At 42.7% G+C, this 24,209-nt stretch overlaps 1 protein-coding gene across 1 annotated transcript in view; it reads left to right on the forward strand.

Annotated features, from left to right (window-relative positions):
• The window catches only part of TMEM260 (transmembrane protein 260), a 112,041-nt gene that overhangs the window by 71,894 nt on the left and 15,938 nt on the right, over positions 1 to 24,209 (forward strand). Inside the window, exons 5-12 of the mRNA XM_060753741.2 lie at positions 4,792 to 4,905; positions 8,306 to 8,485; positions 10,377 to 10,417; positions 13,880 to 13,963; positions 15,572 to 15,689; positions 18,501 to 18,673; positions 21,930 to 22,101; positions 23,956 to 24,104. Of these exons, the coding sequence (XP_060609724.2) occupies positions 4,792 to 4,905; positions 8,306 to 8,485; positions 10,377 to 10,417; positions 13,880 to 13,963; positions 15,572 to 15,689; positions 18,501 to 18,673; positions 21,930 to 22,101; positions 23,956 to 24,104 (1,031 nt within the window). The remainder of the gene's footprint in view (positions 1 to 4,791; positions 4,906 to 8,305; positions 8,486 to 10,376; positions 10,418 to 13,879; positions 13,964 to 15,571; positions 15,690 to 18,500; positions 18,674 to 21,929; positions 22,102 to 23,955; positions 24,105 to 24,209) is intronic.

Below are 24,209 nucleotides of genomic sequence, written 5' to 3' on the forward strand. Positions count from 1 at the left end.
TCCATGGACAGATGGATACAGAGGGCCAACTATAAAAATTTTTACATAGTGGTCAGTACTATATAGGTTTTACCCAGTTTGGGTCCTCAGATGGTCTGGAGAACAAGCTCTATGAGGAGCGACTTAAGGAGCTGGGCATGTTTAGCCTGAAGAAGAGAAGGCTGAGAGGAGATATGATAGCCATGTATAAATATGTGAGAAGAAGCCACAGGGAGGAGGGAGCAAGCTTGTTTTCTGCTTCCCTGGAGACTAGGACGCAATGGAGCAATGGCTTCAAACTACAAGAGAGGAGATTCCATCTGAACATGGGGAAGAACTTCCTGACTGTGAGAGCTGTTCAGCAGTGGAACTCTCTGCCCCGGCGTGTGGTGGAGGCTCCTTCTTTGGAAGCTTTTAAACAGAGGCTGGATGGCCATCTGTCAGGGGTGATTTGAATGCAATATTCCTGCTTCTTGGCAGAATGGGGTTGGACTGGATGGCCCATGAGGTCTCTTCCAACTCTGATTCTATGATTCTATGAGTGACAGCTCCCATCACCTTTGATTCTCCACCATGTGGACTAGGGATAATGAGGACTGCAACAGCACTTGTGGCTTTAATGTTGGGGAAAGGTTAAAGGACATTTCAAAGCAAGACCTCATATCCACCAGCCTTGTATCTAAATCCAAATCCCGCTATTTGGACTAAACAGAACAAACTGCAGCATTTCCGACGTTCCTGTACCCCGACTCCCATCAGCTCTAGTCATGATGTCTAATGAAGAGGAATATAGGAATTGTAGTCCAGCCTCTGGGAGGCCATATAAAATGACATTGATGTTGGATTTATCCCATGGGCCTTGAGTTTGACACATGTGATTTATGTGTATAAAATTCCAAATCATAGAATCATAGAATCAAAGAGTTGGAAGAGACCTCCTGGGCCATCCAGTCCAACCCCATTCTGCCAAGAAGCAGGAATATTGCATTCAAATCACCCCCGACAGATGGCCATCCAGTCTCTGTTTAAAAGCTTCCAAAGAAGGAGCCTCCACCACACTCCAGGGCAGAGAGTTCCACTGCTGAACGGCTCTCACAGTCAGGAAGTTCTTCTTCATGTTCAGATGGAATCTCCTTTCTTGTAGTTTGAAGCCATTGTTTCGTGTTCTAGTCTCCAGGGAAGCAGAAAACAAGCTTGCTCCTTCCTCCCTGTGGCTTCCTCTTACATATTTATACATGGCTATCATATCTCCTCTCAGCCTTTTCTTCTTCAGGCTAAACATGCCCGGTTCCTTAAGCCGCTCCTCATAGGGCTTGTTCTCCAGACACTTGATCATTGTAGTCGCCCTCCTCTGGACACATTCCAGTTTCTCAATATCTCTCTTCAATTGCTTTAGCTTTGCAGACCTTTTCCCTGCAGGTGTTGGCTATTTGTTTGAATTCTTCTTTGGTGATTTCTCCCTTTTTCCACTTCTTTTGTGTCTTAGCTCAGTTAGAAGTTCTTTGGACATCCATTCTGGCTTCTTTGCATTTGTCCTATTTTTTCTCTTTGTTGGCACGATTTGCAATTGCGCCTTGAGTATTTCACTCTCGAGAAATTCCCATCCATCCGTAACTCCCTTGTCTTTTAGTATCTGTGTCCACGGAATGCTGCTCAGTATTTTCTTCATTTTTCGGAAATCAGTTCTCCTAAAGTCCAAAATGCGGGTTTGACTTGTCTTAGTTTCGGCCTTCCTTTGTACCTCAAATTGCATGGTCACTTGCCCCTAAGGATCCGACCTCTTCAACCACATCGATCAGGTCCTCCTCATTTGTTAGGATGAGATCAAGAGTAGCCGACCCCCTTGTTGCCTCTTCTACCTTCTGGACCATGAAATTGTCTGCAAGGCAAGCGAGAAATTATCTGCGTTTGTTTGTTCGTTGGTTTGAGGGTTTGTTTGAGCCACAAAGGCTCCTGTGTGACATGATGGATCTGGATAAAAGTTTGCACACAGAACCTTCATTATTCAACATAAAATACTGGCGGGGTTTCTATTAATAAACAGGTCCCTGTTGGGAGCAGGGACCTCAAAACTAACAAAAGTTATATGCAGCCCACAGAAGGAACCACAAGAGGGCAGTATATAGATAGAAAGGGTATGTCAGAAGGGGATGTATTAAAGAGTGCTGAAGGAGATGCTCTAAGAGCCACTCAGACACTTCGAGCATTGTCATGAAGCCACTCTTAGGGAGACATTTTCAGAGCACCAGGCAAAGATGGAAACGAGTTGGAGAAGGAAGAAAGCAGCTCCTCCGACACCTGGTCAATACTGAGTATATATGGTAGTCTCTGATGAAAGAGTAGATAGAAAGACTTCGGTAGGAGAGTCCCTCATAGGGCTTGTTCTCCAGACCCTTGATCATTTTAGTTGTCCTCTTCTGGACACATTCCAGCTTGTCAATATCTCTCTTCAATCGTGGTGCCCAGAATTCGACACAGTATTCCAGGTGTGGTCTAACCAAGGCAGAATACAGGGGTAGCATGACTTCCCTGGATCTAGACTCTGGACTCCAATAGATGCAGGCCAAAATCAGCAGGGAGCTTTGAGATGGTTGAAGAGAAGCTCTCCAAAGCTCTAGGTGTCCTTACTGCCTATTACAAGGAAAACCAGCTGATCCCCAACCCATCTAAAACACAGACATGTGCCTTTCATCTCAAGAACAGAGAAGCATCCCGAGCTCTGAAGATCACCTGGGAAGGAATCCCACTGGAGCATTGCAGCGCACCCAAATACCTGGGAGTCACTCTGGGCTGTGCTCTGACCTACAAGAAGCACTGTCTGAACATCAAGCAAAAAGTGGGTGCTAGAAACAATATCATACGAAAGCTGACTGGCACAACCTGGGGATCACAACCAGACACAGTGAAGACATCTGCCCTTGCGCTATGCTACTCTGCTGCTGAGTATGCACGCCTGGTGTGGAAGACATCTCATCACGCTAAAACAGTAGATGTGGCTCTTAATGAGACATGCCGCAGGTGGTTGGACTGGATGACCTATGAGGTCTCTTCCAACTCTTTGATTCTATGATTCTATGATTTCCATTTCTAAGCTGAAGAGCCGGAGTTGTCCATAGACACGTCCAAGGTCATGTGGCCGGCATGGAGTGCGATTACCTTCCCACTGGAGCAGTACCTATTGATCTACTCACATTTGCATGTTTTCGAACTGCTAGGTTGGCAGAAGCTAGGGCTGACAGCGGATGCTCACGCCGCTCCCCGGAATCAAACCTACGACTTTTCGGTCAACAAGCTCAGCGACTCTGCGCTTTAACCCCGCTGTGCCACCGGGGGCTCCAGTGGGTTACATAGTGATCAGTAAATGTTTGATTTGTATACCTATTTTATATAGGTTATACAAATTTTATATTTTATATTTTATTTTTCATGAAAAAATGTCTTGGGCGAAAAAGTGTCACAAGTCAAAACAACTTTGAGAATGCTACCAACAATTAGATATAAGCCAAAGCCACAATCACATCTTCATCTGGAAAAGTTTACCTTTTGGGCTCCAGCTCTCCAATCCCCAAAATGGTAAGCAGTTGTCAAAAATGGCCATACTCCTCGAAGAACTTTGGGGTGCGTAGTCCTAAAATGATACTCTTGACAGCTCTTGGGTTCACTTCCAACAAATAATTTCACAGGGATATTATGAGACCAAGCGTTATGAATAACTTGCCCACATTGGAAAAGAATATTCCACTTCTGACACCAATTATGTCATGAATGACTTTTCAATAACTTTGAAGCATAGGTTCTTTTTATTGCAATTTCCAGTGTGAGTGGGTATATCAGATTACAGAAAAACATTTAGACAAAGGATGACATTGGACATACAGACCTACAGATTCTATGCAACTACATTGGATTTACAATTACATTGGTTAACAAGCAAACAAAGGGGAATTACATTTTCACTCAACATTCACACACATGTACACGCATTCATCCACATGCATCCAAAATATTACCATATCCTTTTCTCCTTCCTTGGAGAAGCACCTCTTAGGCCATACTCTGCTTTCCTGCAGCCTGTCAAAGCATAGTTCCATAACTTCCATAACTTCAAAACACCAAAATGCCAAAACTTCTTTCCCTAAGAACAATGCCAAGGACCAGATCTCTGTTTTCCATACAGAAGAACCTGACTCCCTGCACAAAATCCAAGACTCCAAAAACGCACTTCTTCCTCTTCCCTTGAGAAAGAAGCCCCAAAGTGACCAGACTGCCACTATCCATAGGTACACTATCTCTCTCCTTCCCATGGAGCAGAGCATAGCGGTTGGAACAGACTCCTCAGGTCTGCCACACTTTGAGCGTTATTAGACTGAGTCTTTTATAGGAATAGTCTGTTGATGTAGTCCCAAAGTTGTGAATTAATAATAGATGACTTCCATCCTGCCTTCATCTCAGTTTCCTGGCCAGATGTTGATCTTCTTGATTGGTGTTGATCTTATGTTGACTTCTTTCTTAACATAAGGAATGTTGCAAACATTTCCTTAACTTGAAAGAACCATTGTCACAGTTCTTATCAATTCTCATTAGCAGGTTTTGATCACAGTTCCAGCAAGCAGGTAGTTAGTCATTGAAGGCCTTAATATTATACTGGCATTTCCAAAAATATTAACTCCATCCATACAACTTCCATTCTTCCATTCATTCCCATATTAAATTCACATTTATCAAATCTACACATTGAATTTCTTGTGACACAAGATTTGGAACATAAAATTGGAAACCTTAGTACTTGCATTTCTTTTCTATTTTTTGCAGATCTGTAAAGCAGGCGCTTTCTGTTGTGGGCTGAGCTTGTGCAACCAGCACACCATTGTGATCTATGTGCTTTGCATTGCGCTATGGGTTTCCTTCCACTTGTTCAGAGAGAGGGTGAGTATTTTTGTTTGGGATGGCATAGAGCAGGCACGGGCAAAGTTTGTCCCTCTAGGTGTTTTGAACTTCAACTCCTACCATTCCCAACAGCCTGTAGGATCCCCAGTAGAATTACCCAGTGTTGAGGGCTTCCAGGTACTTTTGGCCTCCAACCACTATTAGCCCAAGACAGACAGTTGGTGTTGAGTGATGATGATGATGATAATAATAATAATAATCCTTTATTTATACCCCGCTAACATCTCCCGAAGGACTCGGTGCGGCTTACAAGAGGCCGGGGCCCAACACATCAATAAAACAACAGCATAACAAAATACAAACAATAAATAAACTCATAAAACAAGCAATAAACATTAAAACAATAGCAATAAACATTAGACAATATGACACATTGGGTGGGATATTAATGACGAAATAAATAATTATTTTGGTACCCCGCCTCTCTGCGAGGGGACTCAGGATGGCTTACATGGGGCCAAGCCCAGATGACACAGTTTAAAATGTAACACATTAAAATGCACAACAACAATATAAGACAGACTAAAACAACATTATAACAATAGGTAAAAAAAGGCATTGAAACAAGCAAATGATAACAATAACTATTTCAGTGGGTTGTTGTAAGTTTTTCAGGCTTTATGGCCATGTTCTAGTAGCATTCTCTCCTGACGTTTCACCTGCATCTATGGCAAGCATCCTCAGAGGTTGTGACCTCACAACCTCTGAGAATGCTTGCCATAGATGCAGGCGAAATGTCAGGAGAGAATGCTTCTAGAACATGGCCATATAGCCCGAAAAATGTACAGCAACCCAGTAATTCCAGCCGTGAAAGCCTTTGATAATACATAACTAGTCACAATTTTTTTTGTTTTCTTTTTTTTCCTTTTTCTTTTTTTCATATTATCTAATTTTTTTGGTATGTTGTCTTGGGTGTTTTTTTTTAACTTTATGATCCCTCCTCTTTCTTCCTTCCTACTTTTCTCTCATAGTATTCTTCCCCCACTTTACTTGGAAAAATTATTTTTCTTTTCCCTTTCTATTTTGTCATTATTCAAAATAAATAACCTCTGAGGATGACTGCCATAGACGCAGGCGAAACGTCACGAGAGAATGCTTCTAAAACATGGCCATATAGCCCAAAAAACCTACAACAACCCAGTGATTATAGCCATGAAAGCCTTCGACAATACATAATAACTAGTCACAATTTTTTTCTGTTTTCTTTTTTTTCTTTTTTTTGTTTTATCTATTTATTTTTTTTGGTATGTTGTCTCGGGTATTATTTTAACTTTATGATCCCTCCTCTTCCTTCCTTCCTTCCTACTTTTCTCTCATAGTATTCTTCCCCCACTTTACTCACACCAGAAGTGAGTTTCTCAAATTGCTCCTGACACGACAAAAAAAAAAAAAAAACTTGGAAAAAAATCTTTTTTTCTTCCCTTTTTTTTGTCATTATTCAAAATAAATAAAAATTTACTAGAAAAAATAAAGAAAAATAAAAAAGACAATAAATAATAAGTATTTCAGTTTATCTTCATGGGTGGGTGGGCTAGTGCAACAAAATTCAAATTTAAATAAAGTTGTGTATATGAGTCTTAGGGAGAGGTGGGTAATAAATGCAAATTGTTTTTGTTGTATAATTTATATTTCTTGCACAAAAAAGGGGACCCGACCAGCCGAAGTCTTTCCCCGTAGTGTGGTGTTGTGTTTTGTGGCCACAGATAACACCCCATTGCTTTTAAATCCTCCGGTGTCGGATGAGTCTTGGCGCTCTCCGAAGCCATCAAGATAAATAACGATGACAAGATCGACTATTGATGAAGAGCATGTTGAAAACAAGCCTTTAGAAAAAATAAACCCAAAAGATTTTAATTTAATTACGGGGAGGGGAAGTTGGGGGGGGGGGCACACGCCGTGTTGACGGAAAACCGGGCAACTTCTTAATCATTGCAAAGTGGTTTATCTACGCCTTGCAGCATTTCCACCATCCGGGCCTGTCATGGCACAATTTCAAGGCCGGGGGGTGGGAGGGCGCCGAAAAAAGAGGGGAAGACAGAGAGAGAGAGGGGGGAAAAATAAAAATAAAATAAAGATGCCACAAATGTGATCTTCAGAAACCTTTAATGTCATTCGCTTCACTTTTAAGATTTCACCCTGCCATGCAAAAGAGATCAGAGCGATCAGAGGCCAAGTAATCCATGGAAAGAGGGCTGTTTATATATATATATATATATATATATATATATATATATATATATATATAATTTTGTGAGGACTTGGAGACTGATCTCTCAATTTGCACTCTCTACTGTCAGTATAGGGATATTTCTCTCCCCCTTCCCTCCACTGGTGTCCAGTCTTGTTGTTCCAGCAAGACTAAATGAAAGTAATGGTGGCTGTGATAACTAAACTCATAAAACAAGCAGTAAACATTAAAACAATAGCAATAAACATTAGACAATATGACACATTGGGTGGGATATTAATGACGAAATAAATAATTATTTTGGTACCCCGCCTCTCTGCGAAGGGACTCAGGACGGCTTACATGGGGCCAAGCCCAGACAACACAGTTTAAATTATTTTTGATATGTTGTTTCGGGTGTTTTTTTTTCAACTTTATGATCTCTCCTCTTCCTTCCTTCCTACTTTTCTCTCATAGTATTCTTCCCTTACTTTACTTGGAAAACATCTTTTTCTCGTCCCTTTCTATTTTGTCATTATTCAAAATAAATAACCTCTGAGGATGCTTGTCATAGATGCAGGCGAAATGTCAGGAGAGAATGCTTCTAGAACATGGCCATAAAGCCCGAAAAACCTACAACAACCCAGTGATTCCAGCCATGAAAGCCTTCGACAATACATAATAGCTAGTCACAATTTAAAATAGACATTAAAATGCACAACAACAATATAAAACAGAATGAAACAACATTATAACAATAGGTTAAAAAGGCATTGAAACAAACAAACGATAACAATAACTATTTCAGTGGGTTGTTGTAGGTTTTTTGGGCTTTATGGCCATGTTCTAGTAGCATTCTCTCCTGACGTTTTGCCTGCATCTATGGCAAGTAGGCCTGGTCAATCCATGGTTCTAAGTGGTTCTGAAGTACTTACAAAACTTTAGTTTTGTCAGTACTTTAGAACCATTTAGAACCATGGATTGACCAGGCCTAATGGCAAGCATCCTTATAGGTTGTGATGTCTGTGAGGTTGTAACCTAACAACCTCTGAGGATGCTTGCCATAGATGCAGGCGAAATGTCAGGAGAGAATGCTTCTAGAACATGGCCATATAACCCGAAAAACATACAACAACCCAGTAATTCCAGCCGTGAAAGCCTTTGACAATACATAATTACTAGTCACAATTTTTTTCTGTTTTCTTGGTCTAGGAATTGACCCTTGATTGCATGCTGAAGCTGGGGCTTTGCTTCGTGGCTGGTTGCCTGCCGTATCTCTACTTGCCGGCCTCGTCTTTCCTCAACCAAGCCCGTTGGACCTGGGGAGACCAGACCCACCTGAGAGGATTCATGACCCACCTTCTCCGGGAAGAGTATGGGACATTCAGTCTGGTAAATAAGACTTCTCGTTTGCAAAAACAGCTCTCTGGTTCTTATCTGCAGGCAGGACACTTTCAAGGTCTGCTAGGAGAGGTTTAAAACTATTATCATTTTATTTGTTTATTTTATTTACATAGAATCGTAGAATCAAAGAGTTGGAAGAGACCTCATGGGCCATCCAGTCCACTCCCATTCTGCCAAGAAGCAGGAATATTGCATTCAAATCACCCCTGACAGATGGCCATCCAGCCTCTGTTTAAAAGCTTCCAAAGAAGGAGCCTCCACCACTCTCCGGGGCAGAGAGTTCCACTGCTGAACGGCTCTCACAGTCAGGAAGTTCTTCCTCATGTAATTTGAAGCCAACATATGTTGTTCTGAATCCACGAAGAGTAATTACCTTTCAAGAAGAGTTTGCTCCAGGCACAGTCAGCCCATTGTATGCTAATCAAGGTGGTCAGTTGAAAGACTCACACCTAGTCCAACTGACAAAAGTCCTTTGTCTTACCCTGGTCATTCCACAGATATATAAACCCCTTTTCCCCCAGTTCCAACAGACCTCACCTCTGAGGATGCTTGCCATAGATGCAGGCGAAATGTCAGGAGAAATGCCTCTAGAACATGGCCATATAGCCCGAAAAAACCCACAAGAACTGAGTAAACTACTTGTTCTTTACTGAGCTGTTAGGCTCAAAAATAACCCTCAGTTAGGATAATTCCACCAAAATACAGCAGAGTACCAGGAGTAAACTCCATAACCAGCAGAAACCTAAGTGTGGTGAGAAGGAATATTGCATTCAAATCACCTCTGACAGATGGCCATCCAGCCTCTGTTTAAAAGCCTCCAAAGAAGGAGCCTCCACCACACTCCGGGGCAGAGAGTTCCACTGCTGAACGGCTCTCACAGTCAGGAAGTTCTTCCTCATATTCAGATGGAATCTCCTCTCTTGTAGTTTGAAGCCATTGTTCCGTGTCCTAGTCTCCAGGGAAGCAGAAAACAAGCTTGCTCCCTCCTCCTCCCTGTGGCTTCCTCTCACATATTTATACATGGCTATCATATCCCCTCTCAGCCTTCTCTTCTTCAGGCTAAACATGCCCAGTTCCCTAAGCCGCTCCTCATAGGGCTTGTTCTCCAGACCCTTGATCATTTGAGTCGCCGTCCTCTGGACACATTCCAGCTTGTCAATATCACTCTTGAATTGTGGTGCCCAGAATTGGACACAATATTCCAAGTGTGGTCTAACCAAGGCAGAATAGCAGGAGTAGCATGACTTCCCTGGATCTAGACACTATGCCCATCAAGCCACATCAGAGCCTTGGTGGTACAAATGGACAACCAACAAGCAAACATATACATCCTTTGACTTGTATAGATAGATAGATAGATAGATAGATAGATAGATAGATAGATAGATAGATGGATGGATATCAATATTAAGTCCCAGACTGGGGAAAACATTGGACATAAATAAATACTAGCCTATATTATCATATATAGAAGTCTAGACATCAGCCCCCCAAATCTGCGTCGGCATATCCATGGGTCAATCCTAAGGCAAGAGCTTAATCCATCCTCATCTTGCATGTGAAGTTGACTTATACACAACTATATAGGATAATATGAATATTTATGTCCAGGCGTTTTTTCCAGTCAGGGTGACTTCAGAACCCAAGAGAAACATGACTCGTGTATACAATCAGCGTTCCACATTGGCAGGATTCTATAGCCTTTAGCTATGGCAGTTAAAGTGGTGTCAAACTGCATTAATTCTACAGTGTAGATGCACCCCTGGAGTCATAGTCTCAACCCTTTAAGTGCAACACACTGGCTCCAGTAAGCAAATGTGCTGCTGTTACTTTTTTCTGTATTAGAGATAATAATAGACTTTTTTGTTTTCCCATGCAGGCAAAATTGGAAAATGGATCCAGTTTGGCTGACATATTGCAGTAAGTCACCATCAAGGCTTTGGTATTGGCCGTCGAGACAGTGATGTGTGGACATTGGATCGCTCCGGATCCAACCTGATCCGGTTATCTGCCAAAAATATTTGCAGCTATTTCAGATTTCCTTGAAATAACCTATGAGCCTGTTAATCTTGTTACCATGGTATAAAATCTAGAAGAAGCAGTGATGCTATGGGACAAGCCATATGTTGTCTGGACTGATTGTAGTGGAGTTTGTTGTGAATGCAGGATTTTCCCTTCATGTAGACAAGGGGAGGGTTTTCCCAGGCCTTAGAATGGGACATTGTAATAGTTCAGAATGGGTCTTTGTGCCAAGTTTGGTCCAGATCCTCCGTCAGTGGGGTTCACAATGTTTTTCACGTATGGGTGAACTAGAACTCCCATTGTCCTCTGTCATTGCCCCCCAAACCCCTCAGTGTTTGGAGTTGTCCATATTGGGTATGTGTGACAAGATTGGTCCAGATCTATCATTGGTGGGGTTCACAATTGGCTGAGGATACCTGCCATAGATGCAGGCAAAATGTCAGGAGATAATGCTTCTAGCACATGGTCATACAGCCCAAAAACCTCCAACAGCCCAGTTCACAATTCTCTTTGAGTGTGTGAACTATAGCTCTCATCATCTGTAATTGCTCCCCAAACCCTAGAAGTATTTAAAGTTGATGATATTGGGTATATGTCCTAAGGTTGGTCCACATCCATCATCAGTGGGGCTCATAGTGCTCTTTGCGTATGGGTGAACTATAACTCCCATAATTTTGTCATTGCCCCCTAACCCAAAGAGTATTTAAAGTTGAGTCATGTTGGGTTTGTTTGCTAAGGTTGGTCTAGGTCCATTGTTGGTGGGTTTACTGTGCTCTTTGCACATGGGTGAACTATAACTCCCATCACCCTCTGTCATTGTCCCCCAAACCTCACCAGAACCTAAAGTTGGTCAGGTTGTGTATGTCTTCCAAGTTTGATCCAGATCCATCATCGGTGTTCACATTGCTCTTTGTGTATGGGTGGATTATAACTCTCATCATCCTCTATCATTGACCCCAAACCCCATCAGTATTTGATGCTGGTCATGTTGGATATGTGTTCTAAGGTTGGTCCAGATCCATTGTTTATGGGGTTCACAGTGCTCTTCGCACATGGGTGAACTATAACTCCCATCATCCTCTATCATTGACCCCAAACCTCAGCAGTATTTGATGTTGGTCATGTTGGATATGTGTTCCAAGGTTGGTCCAGATCCATTATTGACGGAGGTCGCTGTGCTCTTTGCACATGGGTGAACTATAACTCCCATCATCCTCTGTCATTGTCCCCCAAACCTCACCAGAACCTAAAGTTGGTCAGGTTGTGTATGTCTTCCAAGTTTGATCCAGATCCATCATCGGTGGAGTTCACATTGCTCTTTGTGTATGGGTGGATTATAACTCTCATCATCCTCTATCATTGACCCCAAACCCCATCAGTATTTGATGTTGGTCATGTTGGATATGTGTTCTAAGGTTGGTCCAGATCCATTGTTTATGGGGTTCACAGTGCTCTTCGCACATGGGTGAACTATAACTCCCATCATCCTCTATCATTGACCCCAAACCTCAGCAGTATTTGATGTTGGTCATGTTGGATATGTGTTCCAAGGTTGGTCCAGATCTATTGTTGATAGGATTCACAGTGCACATGGGTGAACCATAAATCCCGTCATCCTCTATCATTGACCCCAAACCCCATCAGTATTTGATGTTGGTCATGTTGGATATGTGTTCCAAGGTTGGTCCAGATCTATTGTTGATGGGATTCACAGTGCACATGGGTGAATTATAAATCCCATCATCCTCTATCATTGACCCCAAACCCCATCAGTATTTGATGTTGTGTTGGGGTTCAGCCTGTGTGTGAACCTGTACCTGACTCTCTGATTGTATTTCCTGATGTCAATGAAGTTGTCAATGATTCTGAGGTCAATGTAGAAGATGATGTTTGGGTAGTGAAAATCCTGCTGCTTTGGAAAGTGAAAGTCCAAATTCCCATGAGAATGATTCAGAGCCAAGCAGTGAACTTTCACTCCCTTTTAGCTGTTCAGATAATCTGACACCTGGTCCCTCTAACGAGGATAGAGGGGGGCAGATTTGGCAAAGCAGAGGCGAAGCACAGAGTTAACGGAGGTCAGCTAGATTAAGAGAAATGCAAACGCGGCCTTCAGACACGTCACGAAATAGATTTCTATGCTTTAAAAACGCTTGGCCTGGATGCCCATTCATTCCAGGCATCGTTTCAGATTCATGTGCAGACTCTTGCAGTTCTCCTGCTTCCAGTGGCTTTGTTCCAAGGAGTTCTTCTAGTGCTTCAAGTACAGTTAGTGGATTGCTAACAGGTTCCAGGATTTAGCAGTGTTACTGTGGGTTTTTGATCTTGTTCATGGACATTTCTTGTTGCTGAGTTTTGCTGTGGCTTTTTACCTTGCATATTTTCCTCTATTTTTGTACTCATCTTTCATCAATAAAAAGGATTATTTTTTCCTGAAGTCAAGTGTGGTGGATTGTTGTCTTAGGGTCCAGTTTCCTGCTCTGGGTTGCAACATGTTGGTCATGTTGGATATGTGTTCCAAGGTTGGTCCAGATCCATTGTTGATGGGGTTCACAGTGCTCTTTTCACATGGGTGAACTATAACTCCCATCATCTTCTGCCATAGCCCCCCCCCCCCCCCTGAACTCAGCAATATGTAAAGTTGGTCATGATGGGTATGTGGGCCAAGTCAGAATAAAATATGGATCACCTGTCCATTGAAACTTAATGCAAAGCAAATTTGGGACATAGCATTTGTATCAAAACAGACACCTTCTGTGCAAGACGATAGAAATGACCAGTCAGAACTAACTTCTTTTCAACATGTTTTCCTTTTATTAATTTCACTAGTGATAATGAAGAGTTTCCACCTCCTATGTGGTCACATTTCGACCTATGGAGAGATGCTTTCCTTACATGGTGAATTTATGGTTTATTTTCTCATGCTATGAACCAAAGATATTATATAAACCCTGAAAATCTCTCTTTTGAGGGGAAATGAAACATAATGCCTGTTGGGTTTCCTGTTTGCTGTGTTACAAAAAAAAAGTTGCATTATGCTGCTATGTCCTATTGTTAATAACTTAATATAATTTTAGAAAGAAAGGAAAAAAAGGATGGGACTTTACCACTTCCCCTCTTTGGCTCCTAATCCCCATTGTGTCTGATTTAATGGTTGCACTCTTATGATTCATCCACTCTTGTGATTCATGCCTGCCTTGTTGTGCCAGATGCTCTGATGGGATTTTATATATAGCGCACATGTTATTATTTCAGAGAGGTTGCTTCAGTCACCAATGACCTCTAATAACTTGAGTAGTGGAGTTAATATTCATTTGTTGGCGTGTTACTCTTCTTCTCCCCCTTACATTGGTGTTTTCTCAGTTTCCAGGTGACCCACATGAAGATGGAATTCCCGCTCTTAGTCCCGGTTTTTGCAATTGCAGCAGTTTTGCATTCAGCAGTCAGGTGGGTCTTCTATTTTAGTGCTGCCATTTGGACTTGTAGACTTCGAATTGCATATTGTTGAAGGCCAGATGCCCAAAACTTAATCATCATCACCATCATCATTTATTTATTTATTTATTTATTTATTTACCACATTTGCATACCACCTTTCTCAGCCAGAGGCGACTTCCTGAAAAGAAGTGATGAGTGCCATAAGCAAGGTTTTGTCCTGGGCCCGGTCCTGTTCAACATCTTTTTTAATGCCTTAGATGAAAAGCTAGAAGGCAGGATCATCAAGTTTGCAGACGACACCAAATTGGGAGGGAGAGCCAAGACTCCAGAGGACAGGAGCAGGATTCAAAACGATCTTGACAGATTAGAGAGATGATTGGCCAAAATTAACAAAATGAAGTTCAACAGTGACAAATGCAAGATACTCCACTTTGGCAGGAAAAACGAAATGCAAAGATACAGAATGGGGAACGCCTGGATCGAGAGCAGTACATGTGAAAAAGATCTTGGAGTCCTCGTGGACAACAAGTTAAACATGAGCCAACAATGTGATGTGGCGGCAAAAAAAGCCAATGGGATTTTGGCCTGCGTCAATAGGAGCATAGTGTCTAGATCTAGGGAAGTAATACTACTCCTCTATTCCTCCTTGGTTAGACCACACCTGGAATACTGTATCCAATTCTGGGCACCACAAATGAAGGGAGATACTGACAAGCTGGAATGTGTCCAGAGGAGGGCGACTAAAATGATCAAGGGTCTGGAGAACAAGCCCTATGAGGAGCGGCTTAAGGAGCTGGGCATGTTTAGCCTGAAGAAGAGAAGACTGAGAGAGGATATGATAGCCATGTATAAATATGTGAGAGGAAGCCACAAGGAGGAGGGAGCCAGCTTGTTTTCTGCTTCCCTGAAGATTAGGACAAGGAACGATGGCTTCAAACTACAAGAAAGGAGATTCCATCTGAACATGAGGAAGAACTTCCTGACTGTGAGAGCCGTTCAGCAGTGGAACTCTCTGCCCCGGAGTGTGGTGGAGGCTCCTTCTTTGGAAGCTTTTAAACAGAGGCTGAATGGCCATCTGTCAGGGGTGCTTTGAATGCAATATTCCTGCTTCTTGGCAGAATGAGGTTGGATTGGATGGCCCATGAGGTCTCTTCCAACTCTTTGATTCTATGATTCTATGATTCTATGGTGGTGGTGGTGGTGGTGGTGGTGGTGGTGGTGATGATGATGATGATTATTATTATTATTATTATTGCTGTGTGCCTCCAAGTGGAGTCTGACTATGCCTTGCATATCTGATTATCCCATGGATTTGATTAATATGGTTTCTTTAGGAATCTCTAGATCTTCCAATCCAACCGCATGGTAGACTTTCACTGAAAGTTGAGTAGAGTTGTGCTGTAGGGCCTAGAAATTCCTAGAGAAGTTTTTTTTTTTGTAGGTTTTCCATTTTTTCAGAGTCCTGCACCCCTTCTAATATGGAGGGCCGACTATATAGGTGAAATGTATTGAATGGCCAGCAGTTTCTTAATGAGAACCCGGCTCATATTTGCAGCTTTTCTAATGAGTCTCCCTCAACACCATTTCCCCCTAATCCTGTTTGTTTCATTCTTCTAGGCCAAAAGTGGGGAAGCAGCATCTGGTCTGGCTTTTTACGTTGATGCTCTTGGCATATTCACTTTTCTTTGCTTGGAGGGCGAACCTTGATATTTCAAAGCCTCTGTTTAAGGGAGTGGTGAGTTCACATTTGGCAAGTAAAATGTTTTCACAGAGGGAGGCGTTTCCCACCGAAATATGTAGAGTTTGTTTTATAAGTCGCCTTGGGTCCTGCTGTGGAAGAGAGAAAAAAAAAGCATATACATTAAATCAATGAATATAGTTCATAAGTAAGTTTTGAATGGGGCAATAATTATATTTTTGGAAGGCCGAACCTTCTTGGCATTTTCAAATACTGCTACACCATATATTATTGTTATATTACTATATACGAGGGTTGAATGAAAAGTAATGCCTCCACTTTCATTGCTTGGGTTTGGATGGGAATCTTTTAATAAATCAAACGCAGAAATAAGCCTTAGAATGTGCTCTTTAACTACAACTATTCACTTTTCCACATAATCACCAGATAATTGGATACATTTGGATAATTGGAGCACAATTTAAGGTGCTGGTTTTGACCTGCAAAACCCTTTACGGTTCTGGTCCAGCGTATCTGTCCGAACGTATCTCCCTCTACGTCCCATCCCGGAATTTGAGATCATCTGGGGAGGCCCTGCTCTCGACCCCACCGCTATCACAAGTGAGGCTGGTGTGGACGAGGAGCAGGGCCTTCTCAGTGGTGGCCCCCCACCTGTGGAACTCACTCTCGGGGGAAATCAGGGCATCTACATCCCTCCTTGCCTTCAGGAGGAAGGTAAAGACGTGGCTATGGGACCAGGCCTTTGGGCATCCTGACAATTAGATATGGAAACCAGATGGATAGGACCGATAATGTGTGGTAGTAGAACCTAAACTATGAGCCTGTTAAACGCTGACCAGCAATGAGGTTTGTATTGCTTTTATTGTTTTTATTGCTTTTACAGGTTTTATGGTTGTTTTGTCGATAATAATTATTTCTTATGTTAATTGTTATCACTGCTATAATTGCTGTCGTTAACTGATGTTGTGTTTTTGTTGTCATGTAATGCGGGCATTGAACTGTGCCTTGCTTGTGTAAGCCGCCCTGAGTCCCCCCCCCCCCCCCCGGGGTGAGAAGGGCGGGGTATAAGCGACCGTAATAAATAATAATAATAAATTTCTGCCAATGATCAACAAGTTTTTTGAAGCTGTTATGGAAGATGTTGACACTCTGTTTTCGCAACCAGCGTCCAACAGTTCTCTCAACATCTTCAGCAGAAGCATAATGATGTCCCCTCACATCTTCTTTCCTTATCGGGAATAGATGGAAGTCAGACGGTGCTAAATCTGGACTGTATGGAGGATGCCATACGGTGGTGAGATCCAGTCTCTGAAGTTCTGCAGTAGTGGCATGTGAAGTGTGTGGTCTGGCATTATCATTCTGCAGGAAAACATTTCCCTTTTTCTTTCGGACCCTTGTTAGCCGTCGTTTCAAAGTTCAGATCGTAATGGTGTACCCACGTTTCAACTCCGGTCACAATTGAATGGAGAAAGGCGTCACCTTCATTCTTGTAACGTGAGAGGAGTTCCTGGCAAATTTCAAGTCTGTGCACTTTTATTTCAGGCGTCAGCATCCTGGGTACCCATCGTGCAGAGATCTTCCAATAGCCAAGCAAAGCAATAATGTGACCCACATGTTCTTGTGAAATTCAGATTATGCTTGAAATTTCTCTTTGAGTGATACGACCATTGTCCTGAATCAGTCTGTCAACTTTTTATTTTTAATTTTTATAGATTTTCCACGAGTATACAGTAAAAACAACACACACAAAACCAGAAACACAAACAAATTAAAAATGAATAAACCAACGAACCCAGCAATCAAACCTCATCACCCATCCCCTCCACCTACACCCTATAGTGACCTCCATTCTTCTTACTTAATCAATTATCTATATTTCTAGTCTTTCTCTCTCTTATCAGTCATTCATCTGAGTAGTTATTTCTGTTCGAAAAGAGACAGCCATAATTATTATTACTATCTCTCTTATTTCTATTAAGTTAACCAGTCTTTTCTTTCTATGTATTCCTGTAGAACCATCCAATCTGTTGGGTTTGTTGCTCATCCATTGTGTTGCCTTAACCAATATATTAGTTCATCCGTATCCTTAATGTCTTTTATTTTCCCAATCCAGTCCATTTTTGTAGGTATTTTCTCTTGTTTCCATACCTTAGCGTACACCATTCTTGCAGCTGTAGCAAAGAAGGTAAAGAGCTTTTCCTTATTTTTGTCTTTAAAAATTTCTGCATCAAACATCCCCAATAGATACATTTCTGGTTTTAGTGGGATCTCTATTTTTAGAAATTTTTTGCATTCCGAGTGGATCATTTTCCAGTAATTCTTTACTTTCTCACATGACCACCACATGTGGTAGAAACCTGTCAACCTGTCAACCTTTAGCTTATGAAACCCGGTGGTTGCTGTCACAGGACGTCCAACTCTTTCTTTGTCACGCAAGTCAGATGTTGAACATTTTGAAACTTACTCGCCCAACGATACACAGTACTCACATCAACACAATCACCATAAACAGCTTGCATTCTCTGATGAATCTCCTTTGGGGTGACACTTTCTGCTGTCAAGAATTCAATGACATTGACAGACTGTGCAGGGTTCCATACTTCACACTTTAGCAATACAACCATTCAATGCTAAGGCTTCCCACCAAAATGGAAATGTAGAGGAGAGTCTACTGATCAAGCCAGTACCTGTTGCATACCAGTACTATCATCTGTTGAGGAGTTACGAAGGTGGAGGCATTACTTTTCATTCAACTCGTGTGTGTGTGTGTGTGTGTGTATAGATATAGTGGAAAAGCTCATCCAACCCTACCACTTGTGCTCTACACACTATATGTTTATTTTACAGGTTGAGCGATTTTGGATGCAGAGTAATGCAGTACTGGCGGTTTTGGCTGGCATTGGCTTCTCCTCTCTTTTCTCTCTGGGCGAAAGTTTAGTTGAAAACAACCGACTGATTCACAACCTGGAATGGCTCTTGGCCACTCTGCTCGTCACTGTGCAAATCTACTCCAACTACAGGTATTTGAACAAAGTAGATACATTCCTGGGCATTACTTGGTTAACAAAAAATACCATGAAAAAGATGTTATGTTCTTGCGCCATTCTTTCTTAGCTCAAGCCTTGCTATCACTGCAGATACACTGCAGCAAACGGACACCAAAAGTCTGTTTGTCTGGTCCTTTTTCATCATTCTCTCAGTGTTGATGCTGCTAAAAAAGTTCCAGTTAGATAAGAGGTTGAGGAGGAAAGTCAGACTTGGCCATGGTGGTCCACAATCTCGTTACAACTAGGATAGACTACTGCAATGCCCTCTACGTGGGGTTGCCTTTGAAGACTGCTTGGAAGCTTCAAATAGTCCAACGAGAGGCAGACAGATTAATAACTGGGGTGGCATACAGGGAACATACAACTCCCATGTTACGCCTGCTCCACTGGCTGCCAGTTTGCTACCGGGCACAATTCAAAGTGCTGGCTTTGGTCTATAAAGCCCTAAACGGCCCCAGCCCAAATTACCTGTCCAAACGCATCTCCCCCTATGAACCATCGCGGAGATTAAGATCCTGCTTTCCGTCCCGCCATTGTCACAGGCGCAATTGGTGGGGACGAGAGACAGGGCCTTCTCGGTGATTGCTCCCTGGCTGTGGAACTCCCTTCCTGGTGAGATCAGGTCGGCCCCCTCCCTCCTGTCCATTAGAAGGATGGTATAAAAACTTGGCTGTGGGACCAAGCTTTCAGGACAGGGCAATAAAGCGGCAATAGGAAAGATGACCAGGCCAATTAGATTTGATTCAGATGACTAGGGTGGTTTTAAATGGTGTATTTTTTAATATTGTCTGGTTGCTACTGACACGATAAATAAATAAATATTTTTGATTTATTGATAAATGTTTTTTGATGTTTATGTATTGTATGTGAATTTGTATCCCGGCATTGAATGTTTGCCGTGTATATGCTGTTCTCCGCGCAAAGTCCCCTTCGGGGTGAGAGGGCGGAATATAAATGTTTTAAATAAATAAGTGTAAAAAGACTTTGTCAGAGGCATTGTTAACAGAGGTATACTTACAAAAAATGGCAGGGGATGGTTTTCCTTTTGTTTCATGAGACAGGAAAAGCTTTATATGAGAACTCATGACCTTTTGATCATGCAGCTGACACTCAGCCAGCTGCGCCACAATCCCGGTGAAAATGAAATGAAATGAGAAATGAAATGTTTTCCTTTTGTTTCATGAGACAGGAAAAGCTTTATATGAGACGGGGAAAGGATTTTAGCTCAGTCTGATTAACGTTGGATTTTCATGACTGTCTTGGTTCCATGTGGATTTCTAGTTTCATGTTCCAAGTTTTGCCAGGTTCCTGTTCTGTGTATTGGACCTCCATGCTGTCTTGTTCTTCTGGATTTTGCATCCTTGGATCTTGTGTTTTTACCTTTGTACCTTGAAGTTCAAGGACTATCTGTTACCTTTGGAGTATACTGTATTGAACTATACTGTTTCTACCATTTTTAGTGCTTTGCTTACATAAATTATTCAATAAACTGCTTGCTGATTGTACTGAACTGGTGTGGTGTTTAAGGACAGAGGTGTTCCTGTCTGGGATACAACAGACTTCCCTTATGTCATCCCCCCATAAATAAATAGCCATCCAAGGTAGTACCTGCCTGTGAGCAGAATTTCTTTGCCCTTTTCACAAAGTATTATTTATTTATTTATTTACAGCTTTTATATTCCGTCCTTCTCACCCCGCAGGGGACTCAGGGCGGATTACAGCATAAACATATATGGCAAACATTCAGTGCCAATTTTTGACATACAAACATATACCGACATACACAGAGGCTATTTAACTTTTTCTGGCCACCAGGGGAGCTGTCGCTTTCATCGTCCATCTGCGATGCTGATGAAGCACTTCCGCATTCCCTGCATGCTTTCCCGCTGGAATGCTTTGCTGGAGTCTTCTTTATGGCCTCATAAATCAGTTAATTTAGCCTTCCAACACTTTAAGGTGGTACCTAATTTTCCTACTTGACAGATACAACTGTCTTTCGGGTTGCAAAGGTCGACAACAAGCTACACAATTGGTTGGAAGCTCACTCCGACCCGAGCTGGCTTCGAACTCATGACCTTTTGGTCAGAGTGATCTTAATGCAGCTGTCACTCAGCCAGCTGCGCCACAGTCCCGGTGAAAATGAAATGAAATGAAAAATGAAGTGTTTTCCTTTTGTTTCATGAGACAGGAAAAGCTTTATATGAGATGAGAGAGGATTTTAGCTCAGTCTGATCAACATTGGATTTTCATGACTGTCTTGGTTCCAAGTGGATTTCTAGTTTCATGTTCCAAGTTTTGCCAAGTTCCTGTTCTGTGTATTGGACCTCCATGCTGTCTTTTTCTTCTGGATTTTGCATCCTAGGATCTTGTGTTTTTGCCTTTGTACCTTGAGGTTCAAGGATTATCCGTTACCTTTGGAGTATACTGTATTGAACTCTACTCTTTCTACCATTTTTACTGCTTTGCTTACATATATCCTTCAATAAACTGCTTGCTGATTGTACTGAACTGCTGTGTGTTTAAGGACAGAGGTGTTCCTGCTCTGGGATACAACAGACTTCCCTTGTGTAATGCCCCCATAAATAAATAGCCATCCAAGGTACAGGCCCGTAGCAAGGATTTTGATTTGGTGGTGGGGCTGAGTTTGATTCGGGGGAGGCTGAGTCTGAGTCTATCCTAGCAAACCTTTTGTATCATTACCCCAATACCCCCATGCATATGGGATATATTGAGTATGGTGACCAGATCATGATATGAATAAACATAACAGTTTAAATAATGCACCAGTAAGGCCTTCTTGTGGACCACCATGAGAATTTCCGGGGGGGGGGGGTGTGAAGCTCCTCAAGCCCCCCCCCCCCCCAAAACCGGCTACATGCCTGCCAAGGTAGTACGTAGCTGTGAGCATAATTTCTTTGCCATTTTCGCAAAGTAGCCATGCCTCTTTTATATAGGAGTCCTCCTCAGCTTCCCCTTCTTCTCTTTCTTTCCTCAGGGCTCCTTTAGGAAAATCTTAACAGGAACTTGATTTGTGACTAGCCCCCTTTTCCCCTTAGATAGAAGCGGTTGGCTGTCAGCGGGTTTTAGAGTTTTTGGATAAGGAAGACTCAACCTGTTTTATCTTTTTGGATCTAACCAAGTACCAAGCATCCTCATGGCTGCACCTTTCTCAGATGTGTCTTCTGTGCATTATATAAACGGTCAAATTGAAGTGTTTCTTTCCTCCCAGTGCCTGCGACCAAAGCCACAACTATGTTGTCGACCGCTTTGCAAGAAACCTTTTGTCCTCCATGCCCCCAGATGCCATCGTCCTGCTGCGAGGAGACCTGCCAGGAAATTCTCTTCGTTACCTTCATTATTGTGAAGGAGTGAGGCCTGATGTTACCTTACTTGACCAGGAGGTAGGTAGGACGTGAGATCATTTAGCAGGAAGGTCTGGGGAACCTTTATGGGGTCAAGGGAGGGGGTGGGCGCCGGGAACTAGACAGGGGGAGTGTGTCCCTGTTGGTTCTGCTGGACCTCTCAGCGGCCTTCGATACGGTCGACCACGGTATCCTTTTGGGACGCCTTTCAGGAATGAGCCTTGGAGGTACTGTTCTGCAGTGGCTCTGGGCCTTCCTAGAGGGTTGTTCCCAGAAGGTGCTGTTGGGAGATTCCTGCTCGACCCCACAACCATTGTCTTGTGGGGTCCCACAGGGGTCAATACTATCTCCCATGTTATTTAACGTCTACATGAAGCCGTTGAGAGAGATCATCCGGAGTATCGGGGTGCGGTGTCACCTGTATGCAGATGACACCGCATCTGTCACTACTTTCCACCTGCTACTAAGGAGGCTGTCCAGGTCCTGAACCTGTGCTTGGCCGCTGTGACTGTCTGGATGTCGGCGGACAAATTGAAATTGAATCCAGACAAGACAGAGGTCCTCCTGGTCAGTCGAAAGGCCAAACGGGATAGGGTTACAACCTGTGTTGGATGGGGTTACACTCCCCCTGAAGACGCAGGTTCGCAGTTTGGGAGTAATCCTGGACTCATCACTGAGCCTGGAACCCCAGGTCTCAGTGGTGGCCAGGAGAGCTTTTGCACAACTAAAACTTGTGCGCCAGCTGCGCCCGTTCCTTGGGAAGTCTGACTTGCCCACGGTGGTCCACATCCCGTATAGACTACTGCAACGCTCTCTACTTGGGATTGCCTTTGAAGATTGTTCGGAAGCTCCAAATGGTCCAACGAGTGGCAGCCAGGTTGCTAACAGGAGCGGCGCCCAGGGAGCATACAACTCCTCTGTTGCGCCAGCTCCACTGGCTGCCAGTTTGCTACCGAGCACAATTCAAAGTGCTGGCTTTAGCCTATAAAGCCCTAAACGGTTCTGGCCCTGCTTACCTGTCTGAACGTATCTCTCCTTACGAATCCTCTAGGAATTTAAGATCTTCTCAGGAGGCCCTGCTCTCAGCCCTGCCATCTTCACAGGCTCGATTGGCGGGGACGAAGGACAGGGCCTTCTCAGCAGTGGCCCCTCGGTTGTGGAATGTAGATCAGCCCCCACCCTCTTAATGTTTTGCAAAAAAGTTAAAACCTGGGTATATGAGCAGGCCTTTCCAAACGCAGTGTAGCTATTAAACTCTGATCTCGCAACGGTTGGACAACGTGACTGGAAAATGACTGGTAATGAAATGCGGAGGACTTGTGGTTTTTATTGTGTTACTGATGTTAATTGTAATGAATGTTTTACCTGTGTTAAATGTTTTTAATATTTAAATTATTTTTGTACTGTTGTGGGCATTGAATTGTGCCATTTTGTAAATGGCCATGAGTTGCCCTCAGGCTGAGAATGGCGGCATAGAAGCATAGTAAATAAATAAATAAACAAGGGATGGGATGAACAGAAGACCGATCTGAGAAAGGTGCAGCAAAGGTGTAGCCTTGGCTACTCCCACCAAAATAAGAAGACAGGCCTAAGGAGAAAGAAAACAGTGGTGTTGATTTCAATTTGGACAGGGGAGTTATCTGGCTATAGCTATCAATACAATCTGAGTCAGGTATATTTCAAGTAGGGACAGTATTAACAGTGTGAATCTGGGTCACAATATTGTGCACTAGAGTTGAATTATTTTGCTGGTTTGGATTAACCCCTGGAAGGAATCTCAAAAGACCAAACCTCTACCAGTTTAGGAATTCTCAGGGAAAGAAAAGATAAAACATACAACATGTAAGTGTTATAAATTTACAGACTGTTTGCATTTTGTCTTGGCTTTACTAGATGATGACTTACCATTGGTACTTGCCAAAGTTAGCAAAACATTTGCCTGGTGTTGCTTTCCCTGGAGACCGTTGGAATCCCACGGAAGGGTTGTTACCTGATGGAACAATCACATTTAACCTTCATCATTTGCTCAAGGTAAATAAACAGTAAGTATTCCTTTTTGAATAATAGCTTTTCTAAAACTGTGTCAACTTGTACGGAGTATTTGTTTATTTATTTATTTAGTACATTTCTATACTGCCCCTCTCAGC

This window comes from Anolis sagrei, chromosome 1 (genome assembly GCF_037176765.1).
Source record: "Anolis sagrei isolate rAnoSag1 chromosome 1, rAnoSag1.mat, whole genome shotgun sequence".
NCBI lineage: Eukaryota > Metazoa > Chordata > Lepidosauria > Squamata > Dactyloidae > Anolis > Anolis sagrei.